The sequence below is a fragment of the Barbus barbus genome (assembly GCF_936440315.1).
Source record: "Barbus barbus genome assembly, chromosome: 24".
NCBI classification, from domain to species: domain Eukaryota; kingdom Metazoa; phylum Chordata; class Actinopteri; order Cypriniformes; family Cyprinidae; genus Barbus; species Barbus barbus.
The window spans coordinates 1,900,619-1,928,397 of NC_136752.1; the positions used below are offsets into that span (position 1 = coordinate 1,900,619).

The following is a 27,779-nucleotide window of genomic DNA, read 5'->3' on the forward strand; positions in this document are numbered from 1 at the left end:
AGTAATCAATGCAAGGGCACAAGGCTCTGTCCCTTTCGGCCACAGGAACTCCTCCTTTGAGCATCTGCATAAATTATTCAGTCTGACATGTTGGTAATGGCTATGGCAATTTTACCCAGGTTATCCAATGTGCTTTACAAAAAGAGGAAAATAAAAACACATTTACTGAAAAAATTTAAACAAAAAGTACTGTAAGGCAGGAAAACTTCAACACAGATGATTTTGCTGGTTTGTTTAGGGAATGTTGTGTGACGATGAATGCCGCTGTGAGACACTGGCAATGTGAATGGGGCTTGACAGAGAACAGGTGCAGTCCCTCCCACCCAATTATTTGCATCAACAGCACTTAAACTGACACTACTTTAAAATGAGCAAATAGCATGTACACCTAAATAGTTCAGACCTTGTCTGTAAATTGTGAATCTTAAATGTTTTTCACAAGCAGCTACATATCTGTCTCTGTCTCTGTTTATGTGTAGTGTATTGAATGGGTTGCGTTTGTAGGTGTAATTATAGTACAATTCTCGACAATCCAACCCAAACCCTGGTTACGGCTCTGATGAAGCATGAATAAATTACAACATACATACTGTCAGATTTCCTTGAGTGTTAAAAGCACACATATTTCCCTTAAAATCAAGACTGTAAGATTACAACAGCAGGAATTTATCTTCAAGACTGTAGATAACAGAGGAAGTGGTGACATGAATCTAGGTGAAATGTATGAAAAGCATTAATCTATAGATTTATAAAGTGAAATGATGAATACAAAGCTTCATTTCAACAACAGTCACGTTCAGACTTGCCCTATCAGGAGTAGATGTCTGTTAATATAGATTAATCCCTAGAGAATGTCATTACTGAGCACATCACGTTTCAACACTTTGTCAACATCTCCTGGGCTCAACACAATATAAGTCATTGGCAAATCAATTAAAGAGGTATACTGCATTATTGTATGCAAATGTTAACAAATAATAAACCTGCAATAAAATAAATGGCACATTATAATATTAATCATGCAATCATTAAAAAGACAATTGTGTGGACGAAGACCTTTCAATCAGCAAAGTTTATTCATGAATTAATAACAGTGAAGTTTAGTAGTCCGTCCACTGGTTTCTGCAGTTCCACTCTAAACCATTGCTTATTTACACATTTTATATTTCAATTTTAAATCCCCAAACTAACAGTTCATTATACGCTCTCGTGGCATGAAGAAAATTGACATGATAAATGAGTTTTGAATAAGGGAAATCACAGAGCCGAGTGCAGTGAGTTTACTCATTTTAAAAAGTGAGTAAAAACAGCATTTCAACACAGGCTGTTTAGGTTTGTTAACATACATGTCCACAATGACATGTGTTCAGCACATTGGTTTTTAAATAGTCAAAGTATTCAACTTAAATAAATAGATGGGAAATTTCATGTATTTTTAAGGCTGCATACCTCAACAACAGAAATAAAATTAATATTTGCGTTTGCATATTAATGAAAAATTACACTTTTCTTCTTACACTGAACACATGAAGGAATTCTGAATATTAAGTTACATTCTATCACAAAATACCTATATGGCTCTCCCAATTATTATTTGTGCCTTGAGCGTAGTTTTACCCTCCGATCTCGATTTCTACATCCATCGTATCAAAACAAATCAAGAAAGAGCGCCACGCTTCTATGATTGTAACCGTAATTAAGGACTGTGGCATGATGCATTAATACGGCATCACAGCACACTGGAAACAACAAATCTAATAGGATCCGAGTGACCCCATTCTGCTAGTCCTCCATCCAGAACCCTTTCCAAACACTTAAATTATATACAGCTATGAATTTAAGGAGAAATATCAATATGAGTTGTAACGGAAACAACGAGCGTCAAAAGCAGACATTGTGCAGCTCTTCAGTGCATGTTGCTGCATTCCTTTAGCACCTGGATTTAGAAAAACGCAAGTGCTCCAATAACCCCTCAGAATAATATACATTCTCACCGACACTATGATGAAAGAGCACTACATGAAATCATCATGTGAGTTAATAAGTGCGTACAAATATGATTATTACTGACAGCGCAGATACGTTCTTGTGCTGTCTGAATGAATGAATTCTGAATGTCATTATATGCGCTTTACCTGCTGTTTCGGACATTATCTACATCGTGTTGCTCATGTATAGTAGTGTGGTGCCTGCTGTATGAATCTTCATGATGAGCCCTTTGACTGAAGCAGTTCTGAACTCTCTTGGCTGTCGGTCTGTCTGGTCAGAGTTCGTTGCAGGAAGAGTTTTCTGTGGTTTTAAACATTAGTATAGAGTTGTATATTTTGAGAGCCGGCCCTAGTTTAATGCTGAGGATCTTCACCAGGTCCACCTGCGTCAATAACAGGAATGCCTCGCCATCAATTTGCTGAAACCAAACAACAATAAATTAGCAGATAAACACACACAGCTGTCAGAGCAGAAGATGCATTTCCTCTGCAATTCTTTGATTCGGTGTAATTTCTAGGTGTTTTGCTCGACAACAGTGTTAAAACAGTATGTCCTAAACTACTGCTTGATGAAATTCATGCAACAGAACAAACATCTCATTTCTGTTCACAAACAGAGACATTTGGCATTGTATGAAATTCTGGGACTTTATAATCACCATATAGTTATTTGAAAATATGAAACATTGAAATTCAGTGGAAAATGTCTTATATCTTAAATAATAATAAAGTATAATTTTGTATAATCCAGAAATTAAAATACTGCATAAATGAAAGGTTCTTCATGTCATTTGATTATTTTCTCTTCATATTTTGATCTTCATGGACACAATCCAAAAGATCAGATAATTACAGATACACCATGTTAAAATTCTGGCTGATGCAAGAAGTTGATTATTATTTTATATGTAATGGATGATAAACAATAAATGGACAATATTAAAATTATCATTTGTGTAAATAAATTAAAATGAACACACAAGTGAATTTAGGCATCATAATATTATAATGTGCAGAATTTATGTTTATTTTGAAATTTATTAAAGTTTATATTTAAGAATTATTTAAGATACTAGTGTTTTTAAAGATGAACTTCAGGTGAAATGGCAATAAAGGTAATCTAAAAGTAATAATACCAATTCACCACAGGTTTCCTCAAGATTTTCCTCTGGGCTTTTATAATGTGGTTTGTCTAATTTATGTGTAAAATGAGGTCTGCGATAAACATAAAAAGATGATATTTGGACGTTTTGATGTCGACGTAAATTACACAAACTCAACCCCCAAACATTCTTATATAGTTACTTATTACACATATATGTTTTTATGAAACAAACATAACTGGTTCAAAATCAAAATGTGTGTTTTCAGTACGGATGTGTGTAAAGCCCAGCTCACACTGTGCAATTTTGGCCACGATTTGGTGGTCTGAGACACATTTTGAAAATCCTAAAAGATTCCTATAATCCTAGGCTAAAATCTGTATTCTTTGATCTTGATAATAATTGAGCTTCACAAATTCGTGAAGTGGCTTTAAGAAAAGAGCTAGAGCAGTGAAAATTCCCATTTCCACCATCAGGGCAATAATTAAGAATTTCCAATCAACAGAATCTGCCTGGAAGAGGACGCGTGTCTATATCGTCCTAATGCACGGTGAGGAGGAGAGTTTGAGTGGCCAAAGACTCTTCAAGGACCACAGCTGGAGAATTGCAGAAAATAGTTGAGTCTCTGTTTTTTTTTCAAAAATATTGTCAAACAGCACCTACATCACCACATGTTGTTTGGGGGGGGTTTGGGAGGTAAAAAGTCTAGCTCATCCAAAAACAAACTCCAGCATTCAGTTGTCAGACATGACTGGAACTTCAAATGGGACTGGCTTCTATGATCAGATGAAACTGAAAAATGAGCTTTTTAGCAGCAAACACTCAAGATGGGTTTGGTGAACACAGGGATAAAAAGTACCCCATGTGTACAATGAAATATACTGCTGTATTTTTGATGTTGTGGGCCTATATTTCTGCTGGAGGTCCTGGACATCTTGTTTAGACACATGGCATCATGGATTCTATCAAATACCAACAGATAAAAAAATCATATATTTTTGGCCATGACTGTATAGGCTCAAATATACACTGGTTAAATAGACTCTGCAGTCAAAAACTGTAACGTTGTGGAGAAGCTGGAGAAAACAGGCAGAGGCAAGGATCTAATGGAAAAACTAGAATAGACAAGAAGCCAAAAACCAAAAGGAACAAAAAACAGAATGGCAGGCAAACAGACAACCATTACATTCAACAACTCACAAAGAACTAAGGATGCACCGATATGAAAATTTTGGTCGATCCCGATAATCGATAATTCTTTATAAATGAAAGCCGATAACCGACATGTTGGCCGATAAATCTAAATCCAAATTTGTATACAAATTTTATTACAAAAAAAGTCTCACCATTAAAAGTCATTAAACACTTCAACATGAATAAAAAAAAAAGGCAGCATTACAAATAAATAAAACAATACTTAAATAATGCAAACAAGTCACTGGACAACTTTATGTAAAAAAATAAAAATTCCAAATCATGTTCCATGAATAAATTTAACGGAATAGCCTCCACACCGACAATTAAATTATTTTAATTAAACCATATTGTTGATGAAAATAATAAGATAAAAATAAAAGTGGTGGTTATTATTATTAATATATCAATGATTTTGAAAAAGAAGTATCTTAAATTAATACCACTGTTTCAAATAGCAACATGCAGTTTTACCTGCGTGGGCTGCTGAAGAGCTGAATGAACACCCTTAAACTGAATCGCTTTTTATTTATACAACATAAACATAATATTATCAATTATATATGCACAAAAAGACGCAAATGCGCAAGTGATCTTGAACTAAGTTACGCGCTAATAAGATATGACACACTCTTGGCTCTTCCCGCAACAACGCGCTGAAACACGACAAATTAAACCAAAGAATTCACAACGTTTTATTATAATAGTGTTCTCATTATGATATTATATATATGATAGTCCCAATCATTGTTATTAATGTTGTGCATTGCTGTTCGAGCTGCATGCGCTGAAACTGAAGAGCTGAATGAACAACTGAAGTGCTTTGCTGGCAGCTTATTTAACTCAAGAAAACAAATCATATATGAGATTAATCAGCAATTTATACAACATAAACATAATATTACAACTTATATGTACAAAACGCACAATGCAAATGCACAAGTGAACTCGAACTAAGTGACGTGCTAACCAGAATGTGTAATTTCTGTTGTGGATGCGTTCTTCCCGCAGCAACGCTCTGAAATATGACAAATTAAACCAAAGAATTCTCAATGTTTTATAATAATATGTTCTCATTATATATATGATAGTCCCAATCATATAGCTATTAATGTTGTGCGCTGCTGTTTGATCACATGAAGATGATCCCAGAAGCGATCTATTAATGCTCTATTAACTTAACCAAACAAATTCTATAGGCTATGAGATAAATCAGATATATATGCATAAAATAAACACAATATTAAAACTTACAAAAGGCTGCAAATGCACAAGCGAACTTAACTGTGCTAGTCACGAATGTGTAGCTCCGTGGATGCGCTCTTCCCATCACAACACATTAAAACACGGGCGCATAAAGACTCCATTAATTATTTAACAGTAATGTTCTCATTATAATATGACAGACTTGCCCTGCACTGTATTTTCCTTTTCGAAGTGATTCCAATAATATTTCAAGCAATTAAAAACCATCATGGCGAACAGTGCGCATCTGAAGTGCTTCTGCAGGAAATAATGCATTATTTATCGGCCGATACCGATATGGTGGACGATATATCGTGAATCCCTACAAAGAACTAAAGAAACACTAGGGCTGTATATATACACTGGAGGCTAGCAAGCTGAACAAGATATGATACAAACTGACTACAAACACCACGAGAGACAGTAAGAGACATAAAAGCCCAAGACAAGGCACAGGAAATGCAACAAAAACACGAAAGAGCTGATTTGTGAGGAGAGCAATATTTTCTAAAACCAAACTAAAACTGAACACCTCAAAATTGCAAAAACAAAACAAACAAAAAAGCAATGTCCTTCAAACAGGTCTCTTTAGTATAACGGATAGATAAAATAATGTTAAGTACAAGTAAAAAGTCAAAGTCTTCTTGCACTGGATGTGCTGGTTTTGGCTGGAGTCATGTCCTCATCTCATAAATAATACACCTGTGATGCAACTACTTGTTAAGGAACTTACATCCATGTAAAGTAGCCTTGTTGACAAGTTTGGGTAAGGGCAAAATGCACAAGATATAGTACTTTCAGTGCCCTGTAGTTGGCACTAAAATGTGTATCATGTGTATCACACATTTTATCAGAAATAAACTGCTGCAGAAAAGCTAGATGTCATGCAAAATGTAATTTGTAACTGCAGCACATTTCAAATGTAGTGGAGTAAAGAGTACAGATACTCATTAAAAAAATGTAGAAGTAGAGAGTAAAAGTTGCGAATATCTTTGGTACTCAGTACAACTACAAAATATCCGAAAATATACTTAAGCACAGTAATTAGTTACATTTTGCCACGCCCGGTTGTTTGCACCACTGTGAGGCGTTAGAGGGCGTTCCTGTGTTTTGTGTTTCTGCCTGTTGTTCTGGTCATGGACTCCATTTCCCATCATGCTGTGTTTTATTAGTGTCTACCTGGTTCAGCTGTGTTCCATTTCCTCTTTGGTCCTGTGTTTGTGTATATTAAGCCCCGGATTGCTATTGTCTTTGTGAGTTGTTGAACCCATTCCAATTCAAGAATCCATTCCGGAGCCAAGTCCATTTCAAGTTTCTGATCCTGAGCCAAGTCCAGTCCGAGACTCTGTTCCAGAACCAAGTACGGTCGCCGAACCCAAACCAGACCCAGTTTCACTCTGGCCACCGATCCAGCCGGATCCACCTAAGCCACCATATGTTCCTCCAGCCCCGCCCAGACCACCATCTGTCTCATCTGCGCCACCTTCTGGTCAAGCAGCTCCATCAGCTCTACCTTTGGCCTCAATCTGGTCTTTGCCCTCTGCTCCACTGACTCCACCATGGCCACCGCCTTCAGTCCAATCAGCTCCACCTCTGACTTTACTCTGGTCTCTACCCTCTGCTCCACTGACTCCACCGTGCCCACCGCCTTCAGTTCAATCAGCTCTACCTCTGGCTTTACTCTGGTCTCTACCCTCTGCTCCACTGACTCCACCATGCCCACCGCCTTCAGTCCAATCAGCTCCACCTCTGGCTTTACTCTGGTCTCTACCCTCTGCTCCACTGACTCCACCATGGCCACCGCCTTCAGTCCAATCAGCTCCACCTCTGACTTTACTCTGGTCTCTACCCTCTGCTCCACTGACTCCACCGTGCCCACCGCCTTCAGTTCAATCAGCTCTACCTCTGGCTTTACTCTGGTCTCTACCCTCTGCTCCACTGACTCCACCATGGCCACCGCCTTCAGTCCAATCAGCTCCACCTCTGACTTTACTCTGGTCTCTACCCTCTGCTCCACTGACTCCACCATGGCCACCGCCTTCAGTTCAATCAGCTCTACCTCTGGCTTCACTCTGGTCCCTGCCCTCTAATCCGCTGATTTCTCCATGGTCATTGCCTTTAATTCTCTCAGCTTCATCTCTGGTACTGTTCTGGTCTCGACCCTCTGTTCAGCGGACTCATCCGTGGCCTTCACCCTCTGTTCCGCCTCTGCCTCTTGTGCCTCTCCATGGTCTTGGCCCTCCTTCCCTCCCTCTGTATCCGCCTCTGTACCACCGCCTTGCTATTGTCTTTGTGAGTTGTTGATAAGTGTTACCTCCTCTATTTCTTGTGATCCTTTCTCGGTTCTGTCATGTATTTTGGACGTATATCTCTGTGGGTTATCATTAAATGACCTTAAAATGCATTTGGACCCACTGCCTGTTTCCTACTTGTGCTCAATCGTAACACATTTGCTCAAGTACCTTACACCTCTGCTATTAAAAATTGCACAGCGTGAGCCCGGCTTAAGTGATGTTGTAGAGTCGATTTTTTACAAAGCTCATCATTCTGAAAAGTGCGGTGTGCAAAAGTTACGCCTTCTTTCTTTGCGTAAACATTTGGGTGGTGTTATGCAAATCTTCCCACACAGTAATGTAGATTTGTGGGGCATGTCTGAATGAGGCATTTTAGGAAGGTGTGGACGAGTCTTAACTTTTACAGTATAAAGAATCTCTCTTTGGGTTTGAGACTTTAGTCTTTGCAACTTTATCGATCTTATATATGCACAAACAGCTTGCAACACTCCGAACACAAACATGAAATCGCATCATATGGCCCCTTTCATTTATATTTACCACAGACCTTGTTTTATTGATAAATTGAAAAACACCATTATAAAAACCAATAGGAAGATCTGGAGGGAACACATGGAGAATTAGTCTTCCAGGTTTTGGCATCACAGCAGGTGCTGAAATCTATGGCCATGCAGATACATGTACCGCGCTATCAACAGCATGGCAGAATCTCTAGCAATTTCCACATCTCTGCCATTCCATTGCATATACTGTACAGTCATACTGCCAGCACTATCTTGTGTGAAAGCGAAGTTTGAGACGATGTGGAAATGTACTCTGGTGCTGATGACGTTTAAACTACGCAAACAGGAGAACTCTTGTTTTAGCCTATAATTAGTAACACCATTGCATCTGTTGCAATGACAAACCACATCCTCCCCTTATAATAAGCAGATCTTTCACACAGGAAAGTGCCTCGTTACACCATTTTTACACCAGTGGATTTCCACTGAAAATGAACTATTATTATTTCAGTAAAGGATAATGCACATCCAGCCGAATAATCGCAGAATAATCCCCGACAGGGTGATCCGCACTGAAGGAGGTTATTCAGTGATGACAACTGACGGGATGTACATTATCCCACTTATTACACGGTTACTTGATTCTGAATTAAATGACTAGAACGCAAAGATTCTGTAAAGAAAACAGTTGAAGAAGAAATCGTACCAGTTTGTTAGTTATTTTATAATCCATTATAGTGTACAAAACAATTGCTGCAAAATGGCATCAACTGCATTTGTATGAAACGAGAGAGCAAGTCCGCGATACCAGGATGACATAATTAAAATAATAGGGTCACACTTTATATTAGTTGGCCTTAACTACTATGTACTTACATCAAAAATAAGTACAATGTACTTATTGTGGTCATATTGTATTGCAAAACACGTTTGCTGCTATTGAGATGAGATACGGGTAAGGTTAGGGACAGGTTTGGTGGTATGGGCAGGTTTAAGGGTGGGTTAAGGTGTAAGGGATGGGACAACAGTGTAATTATAAATGTAATTACAGAAATTAATTACAGATGTAATTACAAAACATAAGCACAATGTAAAAACATGTATGTATACAATAAGTGCATTGTACTAAATGTAAGTACAGAGTAGTTAAGGCCACGTAATATAAAGTGGGACCAATAATTGTACATAATATTGTTTTGAGTATTAACATTTTATTCGCTAAGCGAACACAAAGCATCCACAAATAAAAACTATTCCAAGCAAGCGTATAGCACCGACTGCAGTTAACCGGATGAGCCTGAGTTATCAGCATTTACCGGTTGTTATCACGGAATAACATACCTTGGAATGTCGCGACTGACCAATCAGAATCAAGTATTCCATAGAGTCGTGTGATAAGGTAGGCTCTCTTCAAGCTTACATATTACACACTGACACATCCAGTGTAGACAACATCCAGCTGCTGCACCTGCACCATGACTGATGTTGGTCACTTTCAACATAGACACAGTGTTTCAAATGAAGATTTAAGTGGTGCTTTCAACTTAAAGGTTCAGTTGAGAGGAAGACATATCACTAAACATATCACTAGATAGACCACTGCAATAAATCTAATGAGATCACAGCACAATGAATGAATGGAACGGGTGATTATGTGAGACAAGTGCAATCTCAGTAAATCCAAAGCTGCTGTCATCTTATAAGATCTTTTCAGATAAATGTTCATGGGGTTCAAAAGTCTAAGAGTAAAAGTCTAAGTCTGGGGCCTGGAAATAAACAACATGTTAGAAATTTTACAGTCTGAATATAAATAATTATGACAGAAAAGGAAAGATTCTGCAAATTTCTATTTCACAAATCAAGACATTTCGAGTGCTGTTGCCATTGATTAAAAAGGGCACATAACAAATACTAAACTCAGAAATGCATGGGAAATGCAATTTTAAACTCAAACTGTTATGCTAATATTATATATTTTAAAAAGAAAAAGTTGCATGCAATTAAAGCATTTTCACAATCTGTCATGTGTGTGGAATGGATTGGCTGCAGGTAATTAAACTCATGCCGATACTGTGACATTGATTTTAACCAACAGTTCAATAAACAGGAGGTTAATGTTAAGTAACTTACATTTTAAACACAATATTACCACTTATTTTGCCTAAATGTCATAAGCAGAACAGAGATAAGTAAAACATCCCAGTGCTGTTTTAATACACATCAGCATTTTACATTATAAAAAAAACTGTTCATAATATAAAAGAACACAAAGTAGAATATTGTTCACCAGTGCTCTGAGACTTTTACACCCCAATGTATGACATGACTCATTAATGCAGCTCCCATTTGCACATATAATTAGAAAACACAGGACAAGACACAGAAGCGAACATGAGGAGAGAGAGATGGGAAATGAGAGCAGAAGAGCAGACAGACAGCAGCTCAGAGAGCAGGATTATTTAAAGCAGCAGCCCTCTGGCCTCTTTATCATTCTTGTTAGCTGGAAACAGGCATGATGCTGTGACGTGGGATGACTTGACATGCCTATAAATGGTTTCAATGAGATCTCCTCACATATCCTATCATGCCCCATGCTCTCTTCCTTATGCATTATATTCTGTTCCCAAAATGCTTCAGTTACTCCAGCTGCCAAACCTCATGATGGAAGACTAGTCGTTCTGATTCCACTCGTGATTAAAGGGAATAATTTACCTCCTCTCTGAAGGTGCGCACTTGCTCCTCGCATCCTGGAAGTCCTTGGATAAACCCGATCACCTGCAGAATAACAATGAGGATTGGAGGAGGTGCAACAGCTGAAGCTAACCGAGCCCAAAACAAATAAACTCATCTAAAAAGAAAACTTGCATTAATTCAACAAAATTTGAATAGCAAGTGGGAAATACAGATGTAAGCGGGAGCTCTGTGTACCTCATCCACGCTCCACGCTGCCACTTTACTGGCCGTGATGCCTGCCACTGTTGGAAGGAGCTTGCTGTGCTGATCCCAGCAGTGAGGCATGCTGGGAGATGGGCTGGAACACGGCATGAATACAGACTGGTGCAAAGCCTGCTGGAGAGTCAGATCTGAGAGAAACAGAGAGAGAGAGAGTCAATTCCATAGTAAACTGCACATCATTCTGCCCTACTCAGGGTACAGCAGACAATGCTTTGGAGTATACAGGGAAATATGGAATATGATAATATTTCTAGCTGAAATCCATTAGACAATCATTATTCTTATAATGTTATGGCTGATAAATATTAAACTATTGTGTCCAAAAAATGTAAAACACTAAAACTAAAAACAATTGTTGCATATGCTAGGAATATATAATAGGAACAGATAAATATTCAATTTGAAGTGAGACAAAAATATGTCTTTATAATCCAGGCGTAACCTCTGCAATACTGGTAAGATATTAAAACTCTGGTTGGAACATGGATAACAGAGATATACAGTAACCAGTAACCATTGGTTCAGCATGAGACAGCTGTATAGGCTGAAACACATATAGATAAATATGCAGTATAAAGTAGCACTGAGTCCACAGAAATGGAAAAACAACAACAAAGGCTTGATTTCCTACACTAGGTGAGCATTTACACTTTGGCTAACAAGATGGATAACAGAACAAAGTGAATTCAGAGCTGAAGTAGGTTTGCATTTCCAAGCAACATGAATAAAGATTATTTTCCTTTTGTCAAGTAATGAATTCAACCCTTTTTTATAATACTGCACTGTTTTTGCTGTATCGTTGTTAGAGAAAAATACTATCATTATTACTGCTTCAGGCAGAAATGAGAGTCCACAGTTAAATATAAAAGATATTAATAATCAACATACATTAATGTTGACAATACCTAATATAAATAAAATAAATAAATGGGTTGGCAAAATATCGTGCGCAAACGAAGCACAAAAGTCTTGTTACATGTGTGTTGCAGACCAACTCTCACAGCTCTATTGCAAGTCCCTTTGAATAAATGCATCAGCATTAATTTATTAATGTAATGTATAAATGTAAATGTAGGTACTCACTTTATACATGTTAAAGGTTATGCTCGTCTAGACTAATGGGTGCAGTCTCCATTAAATCATAAAGAAAGTCAGTAATTTAGGTTTAATCATGCTGATTTGCTAACACACAGAATCATTTCTAGCAGTGTTAACAATACAAATCTCAGTGTTCAGAATCAGTCCCAGTGAAAATTATGGATACCAAGTTTGATACAAAAAATTGCTACTAAACACTCATTTGAACTGATTAATTACTTTAAATAATATTATAATATAATTATAAAGATTTACAATCATAAAAGCAACACAAAACTATGCAGTGAAGTAGGGGTTGTACTGACTAGTCGACTTCAGTGCTCTGCCATGACGCTTTTGGCTTGACGTCGACTAGTCGCTGGTCCTATAGAGGGCGCAACAGTATAAGAAATCCACATTTACGCTCTGTTTCCAAACAGTTAAAATGACAAATTAATTCATACTCTGAAAGAGCTCCACAAGACGTGTGTTTATATTACTGGATGCTCGAAATTGAACAGAAGAATGCGCGTTTTAAACAGTTTATTGTACAGGCAAATTAATCGCGTTCTAATCTAATGAGCTGCTGCACTGTAGCACACACTTCGGCTGTATCCGAAATCGCCCCCTATACCCTCAAGTGCACTATTTGAGGGGACAGCCATTTTAAGTGGTGTTTGAAACCATAGTGGATGTTCTCGAGTGCACTCATTCAATCCCATAATGCACCGCAAAAACGAGTGTACAACCGATGTACACTCAACGGCTAGATAATTCCCAGAATGCACTGCGAGAGTCGCGCGCCGAGTGAATTCCCGCGTCTCACCAGAAGATGGCGCCCACAGCTGAATCATCCATTCGTTGATTTTAGAAGCGCTCGTCCACGGTGTAATACAACAAAGGTACAAAATTAGTTGTAAATTGACTATTAGGGTTTATACATAATTTCCGTGACAGAGTTCAAGATATATCCTTCAATCTTACTACTGGAGCTGCCCGTATCAAATGATTATTTAACAGCAAGCAAACTATGCAAAAGCGGCAGTTCTTCCGGTGCACTCAGTGTCCGAATTCACTCACTCGTTTTCATTCACTCCTTCAACTGTATGAGTGGACTAATGTAGGGAATAGTGAATGAGGGTATAGGGGGCGATTTCGGATACAGCCATAGACTACAGACAGTAGTGTCAGCTAAATGAATAAATGTAGTGTGTACAAGACATCACCCGCAGATGGCGCACACAGAATCCTTCCAGCGATCATATTGTCAACACTGTTCTGTGACTTCTCAATAAAATAGCTTAGAAACTGAAAAGTTCAAGCATATATTTCTTAATAACTAAATCCCACAGCTTCACTACTAGTAGAGAGACGCTACCACTAATGCATTCATTCATATGAGTGTAATCTATACTGTGCTACTTATCTGTATCTGATTCAGAACGAGCAGAAATCTGTGAGAAATATAATGATCCAAAGACGAAAGAACTGATAAAAATAAGCTGTTATAGGAGCAATAGTCATGTGGGCAGCACTGTGTCATAGCTGTGCACAAGGTGTTTGTTACAGCTCCAGACTTATTTATTCATTAATGACGTTATCAGCGACTAATCGACATCAACTCGACTTTCATCACAAAAAAAGTCGACTTTAAAAAATCAGAAGTCGTTCAACCCCTATAGTGAAGAAGCTTTAACTCTATATAGCTTCAAAACAAACAGGTAAAGATAAGTTTTTTTTCCCCCAGACAGGAGCAGTAGGTGATTCTTCTCAGTTTTCTTAGCATTATTGCTGTTTGATAATTATTGCTGACATCACAGACATCAGCAGGTCTAATCGGCTGCAGTTACAAACATTGACCTGTTTAATTGAGTGATGTTTGCTAAACAAATAGTGCACAAGAGACATTTGAGGGCGTTGTAGTCCCAAGTAAAAGTAAGTTCCCCTTGGAATCGCCACCTTGATGATGAATGAGAAAATTACTTCTTTTGTACACTTCACTTTGTTGAAGTTGCTCTTTTTCGCTTTTGTTCAGAAGGTCCCTATGAATAGAGTGCACCCTTCAAGAGTGCAAAAAGCCATTTAAATTCACCCAGAGAGCGTCACATTCTCAACAGATATTGGTAAAACTGGTTCACGGAGTGGCGTGCACAGCATTGAGAAGCTGTTGTGCTCCGCGCCGGAGGCCAAACACTGAGATAACACCCTTCCCCACTGTCTGCCTTTCATGGCTAATTCACTCTGACAGAGCCCTTCTTTGAAGTGCAAACAAAAACAAACAGAACACGTGTTTTTCTCAATACAATGGCAATAAAGAACAATTCGATTCAGAGACGAGGTCAGTCTGCACATATATCAAATAAGAAGTCAATTGTGAGGTTCTACAAATTAGCCAAGGAGTGGTAATGCAGTATTACAGTGATGTTAACACATGTAAGGTGGTTAAGCACAATATGAACCCTCCTAACTTTGGTAAAATACTCAAGTGCATGGCCTTGAGTAGCATATTGCTTTTATAAAATGCCACGATTGGACAAGAGACTCTAAGCATATCATTTGGTCCCGTCCAGATGCTGTGCTTCTAGTCTGTAGGAGCTTTGTTTACTTGTATTTTTGTATTCTTGGAAGCACACCTTCTCTATATAACGATTGAGATTGCTCTGAAATTGGTAGGACTTGATGTAAACAGGTATGGCAAATGGCCAATGATACCCTCAAACTCAGAGTGCCAGTAGACAGAGGCCCGCAACAAGTCTGGTGTAGCAAAGCGTGAAGACATGCAAGTTCATTGTTTGGGGGGGGGGGGCTGGGTTCAGAGTTAGGAACCACTACCCATACTTTTTGTTTTGTCTCGGCAACAGAGGCAATCTCAGAATTCGTTCCAGCCCTGGAGGGCTGCCCCAGGTTCTGCCCTCCTCGTGCTTCACTCTGGCCAGCTGCTGGAGTTCCTGACCCACCAGAGCCTCCCTGGTCCCTCCCACCAACACCACCTTTGCCATCCACCAAGAGGCATGTTTGGGCTGTGTGCTCTCTGGTCCGTGTGATATATTGTGAGTGAGGACCATGGCGTTCGGACCCTAGCACTCCTGCTTGTTTGGTGTTTCCGAGATTCTGTTGGTTCACAGTTGTGCTTTGTCCTGTCCTGCCATATCCTGCCTTGCTGTAATATTTCCCCTTACGGAGTAGGTTTTGTTTTATTTTGCAGCCCGCTCTCCCTGTCAAAGCCACAGAGGCAGTCCCAGAATCCGTTCTGCCTTTCACCCTAGCTATCTGTGGGGGTTCCTGATCTGCTAGAGCCATCCTGGTCTTTCCTGCCGGAACCACCCTTGGCACTCCATTGGGGTTCCCAAACCACAGGAGCCTCCGTGGTCAGTCACTCCGGCTCTGCTAGATCCTCCCTGGTCCCTCCGCATCACACCACCTTGTGTTGTGTCCTGTCCTGCCATATCCTGCCTTGCCTTGCCAGTAAGGGTGGGCGATTTGGCAAAAAATTAAAATCTTGATTTATTTAGAGCATTTGACCAACTCGATTTTTTACGATTTTTAATTAGTCAACTTGAAAATGTAACTACAACATGATTCAAGTAACTTTTTCTTTATTAACCCTCTAGTTAAAAAAATAAATATTCCAAGTGCACCACCCATGAAGCTGTCAACGATGTAAATGTTAAACAAATCACTTGTTAAATATATTTGCAGAAAAGATGCATGAACTACAACTATATATTGTACAAACTTGTCTTCTACATATTACGTGTTCAGAAATATGAGGACAATGCTTTAAAAAAAATCTCAAAAGTCAAGGTAATTCAAATTTTAAATGATTTAAGGTATAACACAAGTAGACTATTATCAACTATAAATGTTCTGTTAAACAACACCATGATGCAAACATAAAATATCATACATACACTCGCATCTTGCAGCGTCTTGTGCATGAAACGGCATTCTATGAACGTGGTGCTTAAGTTAAAAGAAGTTCACTCCCATCTTCTTGCAGGTTTTTCCTATTCCACTGCCCGTGTCGCATCTTTGTCAACACAAAAGCGCATTCTGTGTGAATGGCGCCTAGCGAAATAAGCGCATCACCCGTGAACGGTTAATCACCGTGGCATATTGGCATATTGTCAAAGTGTCTAATTCCAACGTTTGGTAATATTTCTATTCAGATTTGCGATTCCTAGATTTCTAAAAAATAAAATTGTGGCAAAATATTACATTCAAATTAATCTAAAAAAAATGGGAAAATTACCCAGCCCTACTTGCCAGAGTATTTCCCCTTAAGGAGTGTTGGTTTTATTTTGCAGCCTGCTCTCCCTGTCTCAGAATGGTGAGAGGAAAGCATGTGTTCTATAGGTGGAAATACAATCATTATTTTGAGTTTATTTCTATCAAAGGCAAGAACCTTATTTTTCGTTGTCAATTAGCCTAAAATAAAACCTTTTCAACCGTGAAAAACACCTGAAAGGGCATCACGGCACAGTAAAACTACTGGAGAAAGAACCGGGCGCAGAGAACAATGCATCAATTCTACCGCCGAGTCTAGTGCAGTGGATTAGAGACCTGCACTCCCGCGGGACCCAACGGGACAAGTGCGGCGTGGGACAAGACTTGATGGGTGAGTGCGTAGAGTGTGTGGGATGCTGGAGAATAAAATTATTCGCGGGACTCCTGCAAAATAAACATTTCTAAACATAAAATATCTAAAAACAAAAAAAAAAAGTATTTATCCATTGCACAAAAGCAACAAGAACATCTCATATAAAATAAAAACAATTAACAAGCGCAAGCATAGTTTCTATTTATAATATGTGTTTGCAGGATTGAACAGTGTTGATTTCTGGAACGCATTGCCCAGTCAGAGGTATTAGAATCCACTCACCATTCAAAATGAGTTCCTGCACAGCGCTCAAATTTGCATGCTCACGAATCCTCTCATTATAGCACATGGATTGTAGACATTATGAAAGATTCATTATGCATATCCGTTGTGTTATAATTAGGGATGCACCGAATCCAGGATTCGGATTCGGATTCGGCCGAATCCTGGGCTTTTTGACGGGGTTCGGTTTCGGCCGAACCTTAGATTTATTTTCCACCGAAACCGAACCCTAGACTTGCGCTACGACGTCACACGGCCGTTGATTACGTGAAGGTGTTTACATAGGACCCGTTCGAATGTAGTAGGCTGTAAGAATCTGAAAATGGAACTCGTAAGCAAAAAAAGTTTTGTTTGGCAGTACTTTCAACCAAAAGAAGGCGATTCAAGTCGAGCTTTATGTTCAATTTGCAATGCCAATTTGTCTCGTGGTGGCAAGTAGAGCCCTGCGCGGGACTGTTTTCTTCATCCCGCTCCCGCCCGCCCCCGATGAATTTCTGACCATTACCGCCCGCTCCCGCAACGTTCGTGTTACACTCCCGCCCGCTCCCGCAATATGTATGTCCACTCCCGCCCGCACCCGCAAAACTCTGAGAATTTATTCCCGCACGATAACAGAGATGCATTGATTTTGTGTCTTCTCCCGTCCCGCAGGAAAAAAAAAACGTATTGTATTGCTATTATTAAAGAGATTCATGTTTGTTTCTTTCCCTGACCTGCATGTATTCTGACGCACTGGTAGGGAAGATGAATATAGCCTGGGCTATCGGGGACATCTAAAACGCTTAGGCTACCGCGAGTTTCTTTAGACTTCAAGTACTTTGATTTTGTTGACAATGACATCATGTCGCTAGGTTACCTCCCGATCCCGCAGTGTTTTTTTTTAGCCGCCCATTCCCGCCCGCAGCAAAGTTCAAACCGCCCGCTCCCGCGAGATTTGCGTTGGGTCCCAATCCCAATGCAGCCCTCTAGTGGCAAGGACCCTAAGCAGTACACAACATCGCCGATGTTAAAACTAAGAATGCGAGTAGGATTCGGTATTCGGTTTCGGATTCCCAAAAATCTGAATTCGGTGCATCCCTAGTTATAATAGAGCTTTGTGAATTGAGATAAAGGGAGTGCTCTTTCCTGGAATTCTTCAATTCCAAACCATGTACACAGCAGCCTATGCTAGCATTTAGTTAAAAATAAAAGTGGTTTGTGAATGTTGATGCTTTAATAACAAATATTTATCGGGAGCGTTGTTGTGGCTAGACGACACAAAACTTACTATTTCATGTAAATTTCATGGATGTACAGAAAAAAAGTAATCAGAACAGTAACCTGATTAATTTTAAAAGGAGTAATCATTAATCAGTAATTTAATTACATTTCCAGAGTAACTTGCCCAACACTGTTCCTGACCCACCGAAGCCAACCGTGGTCTGTCCCTCCGGCTCTGCTCTGGCCGTCCACTAGGACTCCCGATGAACCGGATCCTCCCTGATCCCTCCAATAATGTGGATTGTTGTGTGTGCGTACTGTGGTGTTTGGATCCCAGCACTCCTGTCTAGTTTAGTGTCAGGGTTCACACTAAAGTTCCTAAGGTCCTGTTGGTTTCTAGTTGTGTCTTCTTCAGTCTTGCCTTGCCCTATCCTGCCTTGCCTTTCCAGAGTGTTCCCCCCATAAGGGTAGTTTTTGTTTTGTTATTTAATAAAAGCCATTAGGGGAGGGGGGGAGCAATCGAACTCGGGTTAGGATCAGGTGTGACACCACCCTTCATGACTGTCCTTTAGTTTGAAAGAGTTCTCTAAATGACACTGTGGTGAGCCAGAGAAGTCAATGCTGAATATTCACTGCAGAGTTATGAGGTTATGGCTGCTCACTTTCTGACATTAATTAGTTGAGCACATAGCCAGTGGGCACCATCTGATGCCTGTTATATAAACACAGTAATCGTCTCTGATAATGGCTCTATCCATGTCATTAGCTGTCATAAAAGCACTTCCTCAAGGGAATTCATAAAAACATGCTGTTGAATACATCTAGATATCTAAGTGGCAATACCGTCTTTTAGACCTGGATCAAATTCTCCTAAATCACCCTCTAATGTATTCCAGTACATTCCAATGAAAAATTGCATAAACTCACAAGTGAAACTCAAAAAGACAAATGAAGCACCAACGAGAGTGCAGATGTCAGGTACTGTCTCTTGTTTTATATAATTGCGTTATTGAGGGAAGAGTATCTGTGCTTTTTCATTCTCAGCACAGAGTGCATTATGGGATGCCAGTACAAAAGCCAAAACACATTTATTTGTATAGAGCTTTATACAATAGAGATTGCTTCAAAGCATCTTCACATTAAGAAAATGGGAAAATAACTAATATAAACTTAATTATGAAACAAATTCATTTTAGCAGTAAAGCAGCTCTACAGAAGATAATAGTGTCATTATGGAGCTCACGTTAGTTCAGTGTTGATTCAACTGAGTTTACTAACAGTGTTGATGCTGCAAAGTCAGTGTCATTATCCAGCTCAAATCAGTTCAAATTCAGTGTCAGTGCAGAGAAATTGATAATATTACCGAATACTATCAGTGAGAATTTTCCTTTTTGGGTCACCATCAGACTCATCTAAGTGTGATTATGTGCTAAAAGAAAAAAAATTATGAGTTTAACATTTTAATTTTAATATATCAAGGCATGTATAATGGGGAATGTACTGCATAGTGGTAATGAGCCATTTACTCATTACCTTCCACAGTCTCATTTAACTTCAGGGCAGGGCTGGATTAACAGTGCGGATATTCTAGCATGCACCCATGTGCACACATATCAATATTTTCACAAGTGTACACAGTCTCCTGCTCCTGGCCAGTTCAGTCCAAATGCTTTTGGCCAACACTCACACACATCACTGGCATTTTTCCCCAAAACACCCACTCATGCTCGGGTGTTTCCACTGTTTTAAACCCACTCTAAACCTACACACAATCCCTGAGGCTTGCAGAAGCTGCCTCCTAACCGTCTGTCCTCATTCTGTGGATCTATCAGCAGCTCGCGATACCATTAATCACCAGATCCTCCTATCACCGGACATCACAGAGTCCTGCTTCACAGGTAGATCCTTCAGGGGATCTAGTCAAAGTCACATCAACCTGTCGCATCCACAAGCCCTGCAGCCCAGTCGTGATTTGCATTCATCAACTCCTCGTCTGAACTCGTCATCCCTATACTGCATTACTACAGTAATCCTCAACCAAAACTCAAATTGCAGCATTGCTTTTGGTCTTTAATGAGCCCAAGAGAATGTGCATTTCATCTCTCTTCTCTTTATGAATATAAAACATTGCAGAACTACTCTATTACTGCCTCCTCAGGATGAAACGCTTATGTTGTATTCATGTGCAAGTCACATAAAATAAAAGCACCCAATAAATGAATAAGTGCAAAAAAATGTTGCAAGATAAAAAAGTGATTCCACATGTCTGCATTCTACTTTGTCAATAAACTTCTTCTCCATTGAGATCTTCAATGTCCTCATAATTTTTTCTTATGTTACAATTATCCATGGCTCAAGCCCCGGCAGACGCCCACGATGCATCTAAGTACAGAAGCTGAGGTTCATCTTTTATTCTCAGACGGTCTTTGAGGCCTGTGACCGGACCGAGTTCAAAAGCTTTTAAGCCGAGGAACAAAGAACCTGCGTTTTGAATCCAGCCCTATTCCTCATTAGTGATTGGCACTAAACCTTTAGAGAACCAGCCACAGAGGAAGGAGGAGAGACCAATTCTTCTGGGAAGAGACACAGCAAGAAACAGGAAGGCAGAAAGAGAGAAGAAGTGAGTCATCATCAGAGAAAGAAATAGAGCAGTTGTGACTTCAGCTCATCTGTGAATCACAACACTGAGTTTCTCATGCTTCAGACACTGATTCTTAGGGTGTTCTTCACACTCTACAACGTGGTGATCTGCAGTTGTTACCATTAACACGTAAAAATTAGATTTGTTTGGTATAGATGCTTGATTCAGTGATGTTAAATAATATTTCTGACTTAAATAAAACCAGTTCATTTAGATCTTAGCACTTTTTTGATGCAGTACTTCCTCAAACTTTACATATGTTCGTATATGAAACCTGTTTGCCCCCTTCTTGATATTATTACACAGTAAATGTCTTTAAAACAGAAGCAAGATTGGGTAATTTGGTTACTCTAAAAAAAAATGGTGCTAAATAGCACTAAAAGTGGTTCTTTGGCTCGTAATCATAGGAGATCCACTTCAAGTGCTACATAGCACCTATATTTTTAAAGACCTTAACCACCCCAAAGAACCACTGAAGAACCATTACATGTTCTTTATAGATGCTATATAGCACTTAAATTGGTTCCCCTATGATTACGAGTCAAAGAACCTATATAGCACCTCAACTACCACAAAGAACCACTGAAGAACCTTTTTTTTCATGTGTCCTGAACTCCATTTTTCCTAATTGTAGGTTTTTTTTATGTTTTAAACTTAAACCATCAGGCTTTGAACGCCTTATTTCTCTCATTTTTATTACAATTTTTGTCATTACAGTAACTATCAGCACATTTATTAAAACCACTTTAAATGACGCTGCTCATTTATCTTTTTTCTCTTTATGCCTCTTTATTTTTTACTATCTGTGTATTGTAGTTTGCTGCAGTTGTTGAAGCTTCTGCCACGAAGATGAATTTCTTGTGTGTGAACATACTTTGCGATAAATCTGATTCTGATTCCGTCAAACATGATTGCAATGCTTGTTTTCATCTCAAGGCTCAATACTGACGTCCACCACATGACACGTAAATATAATCTACCGTAGATCTACCTTTGGTTTCGGTGACTGATGACACCTCACTCTCCACTTCCTCTTCCTGCGGCAGCTCCTCGACCTTCCGAACTTTACAGGGCCGACCAACCCTGAGGGAGGACACCATCATGACATCATTAGAGCGAGATGCACAGGCAGATGGGAAATGTGACAGCGACTCTGTTCAGAATAGAGCACTACCATACTACTCTTACTATGCTGTCTGTAGTGCGTGTAGTTTGCAAACTACAAATTGACTACAACACCCCAGTTCTGCATGTGACAACACTCAGTGAATTAAACATGCAACACTGAAAAGTCATGTGACATCAGACTGTGTAGGCGGTATAAAGCACATACTGCACAGTATACAGCAAGCTAGTATTCCATTTCGAACGCAGTCACAACTTTAAATGGCTTACTACACAGTGTGTCTTTCTGTCAAGATTACTGCAGCTCATATAAGGATCATCTATTCTGCATGAGCTGATCTGTTTTGCACAAAATTCCTAACAAGTATTCATAGCCGAAGTATGATTTTTGCATATATTTTGTGTGTAATATAAAGCACATTATGCAAATCTTTTCGGTAAAGTAAACAGAAATTTCTCAAGGATATTTGTGAACAGCTGAACAGGAGAAATGCAATCTCAGAATAAATAAACGTGTATCTTCAGAGGCGTTTGTTTAAAGCATCTCTGTCGTGACACAGTGAGCGATGGCATGGACCTTCCTGTGGAAGTCATCACCGTTTGCAGCAACAAGTTTGGGTGAAAATGAAGCTTGTTGACTAACAGGTCATTATGTCAACAGCACAACTGAGAAGAATCAAAACCAAAAACCTCCCTTTGGGGACGTCCTCATTTGTAAAATGGGTTTAAAAATAAAAAGTTTTTTTGAAAATCTAAAAATGCCCAAAGTCTCCTGTGAGGGCTAAGTTTAGGTGTAGGGTTGGTGTAGGGCAATAGCACACACAGTTTGTTCAGTATAAAAACCATTACGCCTATGGAGAGTCCCCATAAACCACAAAAACCAACATGTGTGTGTGTGTGTGTGTGTGTGTCAGAGGACAGCAGTGTGCATCCATCCAGACCTGGAGGGTTTTTTTTTTTTTTTTTGCATAGACAATTAAGCCTTTGTTAGGAGGATGTACTGCAATGTGACATTATCTTGTCAAAACCATTTTCCCCTGACATTCTCATTACTGTAATACATAATGACTTTTTCTTATATTTTTTAAATTGTGAAATCATCATGGTTTAGTTTTGTTGTACTTAACTCTTTTAAAACCGCCTAACGTTACCAAATGAATTGTCGACCCAAGAAGTGAAGCTTTTGAGGGCATTGATGGAAGCAATTGACTATCTATGTTTTGATCATTGATCTGAATCCAATCCGGACAAAATCTTTGACAAAAACAGCATTTTCTCAGCTTTTTTTTTTTTTTATCTTGTTTTTTTATTATTATTATTATTAAACTTACCCACATTCAAGTGCTGATAAGAATGCATTAGACTAAAATATTTCTTTTTTTAAATAACCCTAGTAAAGAATAATATATTTAAAATACATTTATTTCATACTAAGTATAGTTCAAATCTATTAACATATCTACTGACACATCAGACTTACTGATATAAACATTTTAATTCAACTTTATTTGGAGTACTACTCTTAATATTATACCTAAAATGTGTTTTAATATCACTATTAATAAGGATTGTATGATCTTTGAATAACTTCTGTCTTTAGATGCAATATATTTAAAGTGTACCTGAAGTATAGTTCCACTTTAACACAATCAAATATACTTCAAATATACTGTGCAAATATAGTGCAAATATACTGAAATAAATGAATTTCACATATATTTTGGTATATTTATTTTTCACTAGGGAAAAGCAAAGGTTCTGTTCTTTTGTTTGCCATATTGCATGTTCAGATATACAACTAAATATTTTGGGGGCCATCAAAAATGCTGGGGCTGGCAGCTTTTTTTTTCTTTTTTTTTTAACAAAACGCTGGCAGAGAGAGAGTTAATAAAATTCACTTTATTACATTAATGACAATAGCAACATAAAAGTTTAATTTTTATGCCAAATGAATCACTGAGAGAGACTGAGCCTAACCTTCGCTTGGTCTCCGTGCCGACGGGCTTCTTTGGCAGTGTTTCCATGGCAGCGCTTGCCGTGCTGGGTTTCTCCGGGAGTGATGGGGCAGAGGTGACGGGTTTGCTGGAGAAACAGAGGCGAGACGGTGATAAATGAACACATCACTGAAGGTGTGAAAGAGGCCAGACGTGACAAAGTCCTCCGTTTTATCTCAAAGAGCACAGGTGCGCTGTTCAGGGCCTGACAGGATATGATAAGCAAATCAAGTGCAAATATGCTGATTTATGCTAATTTATTTACAATAGCAAGTGTTATACTTCACTGAGCTCACCTTAAAATAAACAAATAAGCACACATATTCAAATTCCAGATTATAATTTGAGTGGCCATGTTATACACTTATGTCAAATTTTACATATATATATATATATATATATATATATATATATATATATATATATATATATATATTAGTGCTATCAAATGATTAATCACAATAAATCACATCCAAAACAAACGTTTTTGTTTACATAATATATGTATATGTACTGTGTATATATAAATGCACACACATACAGTAAATATTTTTTAAATATTTACATGTATATATTTGTATTCTTATATCTAAATAAATGTAACACAAACATAACATATTTTTCATTAATATATACCTGCATGTGTTTGTATTTATATATACATAATAAATATACACAGTATACACACATGTATTAAGTAAACACGCAATTAATTGTTTGACAACACACACACACACACACACACACACACACACACATATATATAGTATAAATAAGGGTTTATGAGGTTTAGAAACATTTCAAGGTATTCATTTATAGAGTTTTGTTTGAGGCACTGGGCTGAATGTGTTTTTGCACGTTTGCCTACAAGATATGAAAAACAAAAATATAACAGAAATATAAATGTACAGACACTGATATCACTACTGATGGGTTTAGTAATATATTGCCTTTGAGCACTAAAAAAGAGGAGAAACATGCTCCAAACAGACATGTATCGGGAATAACTGGCTGGAATAGCAGACCATTCAAATATTCAATGCTATTCATTTTGGATAGATTAAGATTCTGAGAACAAACTTTACAGACATCAACTATTTTGTTTCTAATGCAGATTGTTGCTTTAACTTGAATGAATGATGTACAGTATGGTTGCACACTGCTCTGTTATTGTATAAACATGTCAGTGAGCAAAACAAACTGTTATTGGTTGCTGTACATGTCATTCAGATGACCTCTTCTTACCTAAGTGGCTGTTCTTGGCCAGCTGAAGCAGCTATAGAGACCAAACCATATGCTCTCAGTCAAAGATCTAGCAACACAAGACCAGGTTACAGGTAGTGTGTGATCTTCAGTCATTTAGTGCATGATGCCCAGTTTTTCCTCTGTAACCACTGACTAAGTCACCAAGTGTATGATACCTAGAGTTTAAAATCTGTTCAGATTTAAAAAGTCCTTTAATTGACATTCAAGCTGAAGTCTCTGAATGCATCTCTGACATGGTTATCAACATTCAACCATTCAAATTACTAGGCCAGAAACATCATGAGCTGACTCTGAGGTAATAAGAAATGTATTTAAACAGTGTCAGCTAAAGGCACAGCTCCAGAGGAGAGACAGCTTCATTAATAATAACGGAAGTAATTTCGTTTTAATGCATTGCAAAATGCCACTCTTGTCTGCTGTAGACACAAAGTTATAATGAAACAGCCTGTTTCTGCTACTGTACCTACTGTAAAACTATGTAAATTAACTCTGTAATGATTGGCGAAACTCTTTGCTCTTTAATCATGTCTGAACACTGAACAGATGTAGATGATGTGCTAATGTGGAGCGATCATATACAGTTAGCATAGTATTCCCAGTATATAAACCTCTTGCAGAATTTATACAAAGATCTTTTGTTTATTAGTTGTTTTTATTTTTATTTACTACTGTTCTTCAGAAGCCATAAAGTAAAATCAATTTACATGGATCTTCAAGTTCAAAAGTTTACATCCCCCAGTTCAAAAGTTTACATCCCCCAGCTCTTCATGCATTTCACTGCCTTCTTGAACATCGATGAATGTGTGCAGCTTTTGTAATAATTGCATATGAGTCCCTCAGTGTGAAAAGATGGCTCTCAACATCACACAGTCATGGTTGTGGTGTGATAATCATTCATCTTTCCCAGTCAGTTTGGGCTTGCTGGAGCGGGAGTTGCGTGACACCCAGTGCTGTACATCCAAATATTATTTAAGGGGTTTTCCATCATTGGAGCATTTTAAATATTTCAGCAGATCCCATCATCAGAGAAACGAACACTCACTCATTAGTGTCAGATGAAATCTCTGTGCTTGGTTCTGCTCTGCATGGCCGACCCACTCCGCTTCCCGGCATCTCTCCGCTCAAGCGATCCGGCAGAACCGAGTCCTTATTCAGGTTGATATCAGAATACGGGCAACCCACGGCACTGAAACACCAGGAAACACAGATCAATTTCATCTATCACTGTAGTTCAGGAGCTGCTTTGTATCAAATCATGGGTCTTAATATCTTAATTCACTTTCAAAAATTAAGGCCTAAAAAGGTCTTAAATCGGAGCAGAAAGTCTTAAATTCATAAAGTCATGGCATTAAATTGTACTAGCAATCATTTCTTCTGATTATTGCTCAGTTGGGCAGTGTTTGCTGATGAAAAGTTAATAATGAATTATATCAAGAGTCAAATTAAAATAAATGGGTCTGTGTGATAATCACGATTCTGATTCAATCAAATAACAGTACAGTCTTCTGCACCCGTCTTAGAGTGAAGCACAGCACTGTGTGACGAGCTGGTGTTTTTATCAACTTGATTGAAAATAAATAAAAAAATAAAGAAATGAAAAAAAAGAAAAATGCGGTTAATTCCATTTAGCATGTGCTGCTAATGTCTCATTTGGGAATGCAACGTGCACTAAGGCTTTATTTTCACAGCCACATAATTTGCAACATTGCATAAACTTTTAAATGGTTTCAGAATTTCATTAGTTTTTATTTCAAAATAAAAGCTTGACTGTATGAATGTTTAGAAAGAATTTAAGACAATATTAGTATTGTAACTAATGCTGTGTAATGTTAAGAAAACTATTATCATTATAATTATCAATTTTCATTTTGTAATTTACAGCAATATGCCTTCTGTCTTCAATTTATAGTTAATAATAATAATTGTTATTAGTGATGTTGTTTTATTGTATTGTTGTTATTATTATAAATTACATTCATCATTCAGTTTGATAGAGTTCTAAAAACACCAGTAATGTAATGACACAAAGTACATCTATAAAGTCAAAATAAAAGACTATAAATTGTTAAATATAATTTTTATATTTATTGTAAATATTTGATCTTTTTGCATGTCACGTGATCATTAATGAAATGCAAATACACTTCTCTCTTTTCCTCGCTTTCCTTTGGTTTTAAATAGCTTGTAAGCTCTGTGCTTGTTTTATTTTCACTTTCAAATTAGTGGCAATTCGGCGTCAAGCAGTTGTTTGTTTTTAGTTCGCTTGAGTTTTCTCACTTTCCTTTGCTTAAATAGCTTGTAAAAGCACCGTG

At 38.2% G+C, this 27,779-nt stretch overlaps 1 protein-coding gene across 2 annotated transcripts in view; it reads right to left on the reverse strand.

Moving 5' to 3' along the window:
* Nucleotides 1-1,046: 1,046 nt before the first annotated feature.
* Nucleotides 1,047-27,779, reverse strand: part of LOC306843466 (lethal(3)malignant brain tumor-like protein 3) — an 83,899-nt gene continuing 57,166 nt past the window's right edge. For both annotated transcript variants that reach the window (XM_079374988.1, XM_079374989.1), the window contains exons 17-22: nucleotides 26,510-26,653; nucleotides 24,185-24,289; nucleotides 22,074-22,165; nucleotides 11,256-11,410; nucleotides 11,040-11,102; nucleotides 1,047-2,407 (exon numbers count right to left, since the gene is read on the reverse strand). In XM_079374988.1, the coding sequence (XP_079231114.1) occupies nucleotides 2,264-2,407; nucleotides 11,040-11,102; nucleotides 11,256-11,410; nucleotides 22,074-22,165; nucleotides 24,185-24,289; nucleotides 26,510-26,653 (703 nt within the window). In that variant the 3' untranslated portion in view covers nucleotides 1,047-2,263. The remainder of the gene's footprint in view (nucleotides 2,408-11,039; nucleotides 11,103-11,255; nucleotides 11,411-22,073; nucleotides 22,166-24,184; nucleotides 24,290-26,509; nucleotides 26,654-27,779) is intronic.